Source organism: Aplysia californica, unplaced genomic scaffold (genome assembly GCF_000002075.1).
Source record: "Aplysia californica isolate F4 #8 unplaced genomic scaffold, AplCal3.0 scaffold01076, whole genome shotgun sequence".
Classification (NCBI taxonomy): domain Eukaryota; kingdom Metazoa; phylum Mollusca; class Gastropoda; order Aplysiida; family Aplysiidae; genus Aplysia; species Aplysia californica.
Window position 1 is genome coordinate 65,188 of NW_004798346.1, and position 5,108 is coordinate 70,295.

At 42.1% G+C, this 5,108-nt stretch overlaps 1 protein-coding gene across 1 annotated transcript in view; it reads left to right on the top strand.

The window, feature by feature from the left end:
• Positions 1 to 5,108, top strand: part of LOC101862621 (vasopressin V2 receptor) — a 17,474-nt gene that overhangs the window by 7,789 nt on the left and 4,577 nt on the right. Inside the window, exon 3 of the mRNA XM_005111551.3 lies at positions 4,211 to 4,454. Within this exon, the coding sequence (XP_005111608.1) occupies positions 4,211 to 4,454 (244 nt within the window). The remainder of the gene's footprint in view (positions 1 to 4,210; positions 4,455 to 5,108) is intronic.

Here is a 5,108-nt window from a genome sequence, read left to right on the forward strand (position 1 = left end):
ATGTTGTGTGTGTGTGTGTGTGTGTGTGTGTGTGTGTGTGAGTGTCCGTGAGTGCCTGTGTGTTACCAAACAAGTTGCAGCGATCTAAAGAGCATTCCAATCGTAGTTCTGGGCGTCTTCCTGCACGTACCTCACATCAGAACAGAAACAGCGAGGACATAAAAAACAAAGAACACAACATAAGAGCAGCACAATCGAGGCCAAAAGAGCCCGCACGGTGTAAGTCTATTAAATTTTCTATCAGGAGGTAAGTCAGAAAATATGTTACAATCCGTAAGGTGATAGGGGCGACACTACAGCTAAATCAGAGCACTTATTTCATAAAGTGATAGATCAGGAACCCCAAGGGTCTCCCCGGTTTATGATCTAATACGCTTCATGCGCTCATATAGAATAGGATAACGTTCGATCTTCCATTTTCAAGGACCACGGTACAGCCAGCTCTTATCTGACACCTCTCGCGTCTTGAAACTTAATGAATTTGATCGATGGGCATGATAAATAATAATTCAAGTGCATCTCCATGAAACGCTCCAGGGGTACAATATCGACGACGCGTTTTTATTATGCCTATAAGACGCATAAAGATTAATAAAGGGGCACAGAAAACATGATTTTTGAAATAACAAACAGAGTGGGGTGTGTGTGTCGGGGAAAATTGACAAAACATGCCCGTGTTGTTTGAAGCAATACAAGAGAAAGGAGGAGGGATCGTTAGATTAAAGGTAAAGTGTTTGCCTCTTATTCATTAGACTCTTGTTCGAGCCTTGGTTCGTACTATCGTGGTCAGAAGATAACTTTAAGGATTGTCTCAGGTATTTCATATTTTTGATGCGAAGGTCGCTCTAGTAAAACCTCGAGGGTTCAGAAAAAGGGAAATAATTTTTACCCGTTATGCACTTACAGACACTTTGGATGTTGCAAGCTAAAGAAAAGTTCATCCATCAGTGCTGATGTCTCACTTGTAAAATTATAGCTCAATCCCTAAATTGATATTTTGAAAAGGGTTTACATCCTTTAGTGACACCTTTTTTGGGGTGTGCTGCTTATGTTAGGTTCAAACTGGGCTGATGAGAATACAGAGTCCCAACAGAAAGGCGCAGGTATTCGGAAAAATTATGTACCTCGTTCAGGAATCAACCTCCGACTTTTGCATGTTGTTTGGATTAGCTTAATCTGTGCATAATACACAAGGGTAATCAGCAACGAAAACTGAAGAAATTACGGTCAATGCAAATGATAAGAATACCTCAGAAAAGAATGCGAGTCCTTGTACCTAAAATATGAGTGGTCTGCGCACACATCATTTGTACTGTAGGTTGACAAATCTGCCTACAAAGGGCACTTTGTTCCTTTTCGAAAAGTGGGCCTGTCACGTAGAAATATGCTGCACTTAAAGTTAATCTCAAACTTCAAACGATTGACTCTAACACTAATATAGACCCATGCACTTAAATCAGATGCACTGTAGACTGAGGAAAAGATGGCAGTAACGCACAATCTCCCATGCCTTTGCGTATCACGAAGACCATTTCTTGTAAGATATAGCTACAGCCCCATAGTGACTACTACGATGACTCCCTGATATGTACTCAAGGTCATGCACATTCGAAGTAGATGGGTTAGGGGCGGCTATACTCTTCTTTTACCACGAAGACCGTCTGCATAGGACACGCTGTCCTCGTATTGAAATGGGTCATTCATGTACAAATCAGTTGCTCTCTAGGGTTAGAATGTTAAGCAATTTCCAACAGATGCAGCTTATCCCAGACGTGCAGGAAGCGCCATTTCTTGCTCCACAGACATGAAGTGAGTGGGTGGCTGTGTTTGCACTACATAAACCCTCGGGTTATATGTGAAGATGGCGAGAGAGAGAAAAATGAAGTTATGAAAGCCTCGGTGATGAGATAGGTCAAGTGCTCTGACTACTAAGAAACGACTTATTATACATTGGTTCGTTCAGTGTGTCGTTTGACTGAAACATGACCAAAATAAACGGAGTTCGGGAGCTGGCTATCTTTGTGTTAGAGACAGCTGTTTACAGAGCGTCAACACAGGAATCACTCTTGGATCCTAGCTACGCGCTGCCTGCGATTAGACTGAGCGTCTTCAAAGACAGAAATAATGACGTTTACTCCTTCCTAACTTCAGGTATAAGAAAGGTTCAGAGTCTGTCTTGTATATATATATTAAAGCTCGGTGTCAAAAACATCTCTTCTCGAGAAATAATAGTCAAGAGCACGTTTCAAGATACACCTGGCGGGTGTATTCTTTATGTAACTATACATCCAAATCAATTTTATTAAACAAAATTGAGTTCTTTTTAAAGTCCTGAGCAAACTCTTCTTTTTTCTTAAGAAATTGCAATAGCGCCTCATGCATGCTATAAATCTTATTCAAAAGAAGACAGAACTGGTACTAATGTAGCATGGTAATGATATGTAGTCTTGAATAAGATAAACTAACCTAAACTAAGTGCCAGGAGAAGGGAGAGAGAGAGAGAGAGAGAGAGAGAGAGAGAGAGAGAGAGAGAGAGAGAGAGATGGAGAGAGAGATGGAGAGAGAGATGGAGAGAGAGAGAGTGGGGTGGGGGGAGGGGAGAGATACGGAAACTTACAAACGGTACATCGTACCACTCAGAGCCTAAGAAGCAATTTCCAATCCAATTACGGCTACCACTGCCATCCCCGAATCAATATCTTGCTCCACGTTAAAATCTATCAACACCAAGTACAGAAGCTCAAAATATTCGCTCAAACGTTCTAGGAAGAATGTTGAGAATGTTGGGAAACAGGTGGAAAGTGCATGTCAGAGAAGAAAAACAAAGAGTCCACTTTAGGGGCATGCAGCCCTAGACGTAAAGGGAAAATTAATAATTCATGTGTCCTGTGTGAACCCCACTCTCTGGTTAGTCTCTACACGACCACTGTGAATTCGCCGGTATAGACAGGGAAGGCGGCATTGAGGGGAAAACATAATAAAAACCATTACAAAATTAGCCTGATGGGCAAAAGACAAGCCAGAGCATCTTGGCAAACTTTATTTTGAGAACTGGGTCGCTTTTATTTTTTAAAACAATGAAGAATTTTGTAGCGGGGACTTGTATTCATTAGCGCCGATCTTGTGAACACATGTTTATTCGTTACCGCTAAATAAAGGAATTATTTCCCTGATTAAGACTCAAGCGGGGCTGTGTTGTGTTTCTTTTTGGCTGTCTCCGATCACCTTCTGATAGCGCAAGATGAAAGGCTCTTGAAGTTGGTATTTTACACGGGGAGGAGGGAAAATAGGTGAGGGGGAAACGGGGGTGGGGGGGGGTGGATTCCGAATTGTTGTACATCTTGGAACAATAAGCGTGGAGTGGGTCATTTAGCGATTCAGTATATTTATCTCTGACGAAATGAACGGGAACTTCTTAAGCCAGCACTTGCCTAATTAAGATCATTAAAAGGACAAGCTACTCGAATCTTCCTGTGAGAACCAACATAAAAAGGACGCTGAGCTGTCTGTGTCGAAGATAACATTAAATATTTACTGTCGATGACACTGTGCCTTGCAAAGAATGAATATCAAACTCACTCTGAAAACATTTTCAGGGGGCTCTCGAGGACTGAAGGTACTGTTCGCCTCTGCTCTCATTTAATAGGTCCCAGGTTCAAAACCTGATAGCGACGGAACATTTTTTTTCGCTAAAATTGTCGCCTATCACTTCATTTCCAGCTCTTTAACCATGTGTTCTGTCGTCTGCTAACGTCCTCACTTTCTGCCCCCACCCCCACCCCCTCCCCCTTTGCTTCCTCCTCTAGGCTACTGACTCTTTCTGCAGCCTTTTTACTTTGTCTCGTTTTTTACTGCTATATTTCAGCCACGCCCCTGTTCTTAGGGCAAGTAAGATCTAACACCTAGCTTGCATGGATAAGAGCAAAAAAACTCTCGGAGGTCCTGTGCCCAAGTTGCTCACGTTAAAGATCCCTTGGTGGTCCGAAAATGAATGAAAGTAGGCTTTGGCCACCATCCGGAAAAAATTTGAAAATAATTCCTACAAAACTGAATGCGTTATGTTTCCTAAACGCTCATTTGGCCCTATGCAGTTGCGAGCGCCGTGAAACAAAAGTTTTAAAAAATAATTTATTTTTTTCAAAAGAGTAAAGTTTATCTCTTCTGTTCCCCCTGTTCAGAAGGGTCATGTTTCTCTCTTCTTTTTCTCCAGACTGTCACGAGTGAACGCGCTGATCCTGAACCTGTGTGTGGCTGACCTTATGGTGGTGACCTTCTCGTGCGTCACTCAGCTGGTGTGGGAGCACCTGGACCGGCGCTGGCTAGCTGGTGACGTCATGTGTCGGCTCATCAAGCTGCTCCAGATCTTCGCCATCTGCGCCAGTACCAACATGCTGGTGGTCATTGCCGTGGATAGACACCAGGCCATTACGGCGCCCTTGAGGAAGCAGTTTTCAGTGGGTGATGTTTGTCTGTGCGCTCGTTTGTTTGTTTGCTTGTTTGTTTGTTTGTTTGTTTGTTTGTTCGTTCGTTTGTTAGTTAGTGGATAATGCTTGTCTGTGCGCGTGTTTGTTTGTTTGTTTGTGTGTTTGTTCGTTTATCTGTTCGTGGATGGTGCTTGTCTGCGCGTGGGTTTTTTTATGTTCGTGGATGTTGCTTTTCTATGTGTTTTTCTGCTAGTTTGTACGTTTATGGGTGATGCTTTCTGAGTTCTTTTTTTGTTTGTTTGTGGGTGATATTTGTCTGTGTGTTTATTTGTTTGGTTAGCTGTTTATTTGTTGGTTGGTTGGTTGGTTGGTTGGTTTGATCATGGGGGGTTCTTGTCAGTGTACTTATTTCGTTTTTTGTTTGTTGTTTTTTTTTCGTTTTTTTATGTCGTTGTTTATATAGCATTGAAAAAGGGAGTGGTAGAGGAAGAAAGAGGGGAATTAAAGGAGAAAAAGAAAAAGTGAGAAAAGTAAAGAAGAGGTAAGTCACAGTAGGTGTATGTTTTTATGAATCTACCAACTGTTGTAAGATTAGTTGGGGAAAAAAAGAGAGTTAGAGAAAGAGGGAGAGATAGAGAGAGAGAGAGAGAGAGAGAGAGAGAGAGAGAGAGAGAGAGAGAGAGA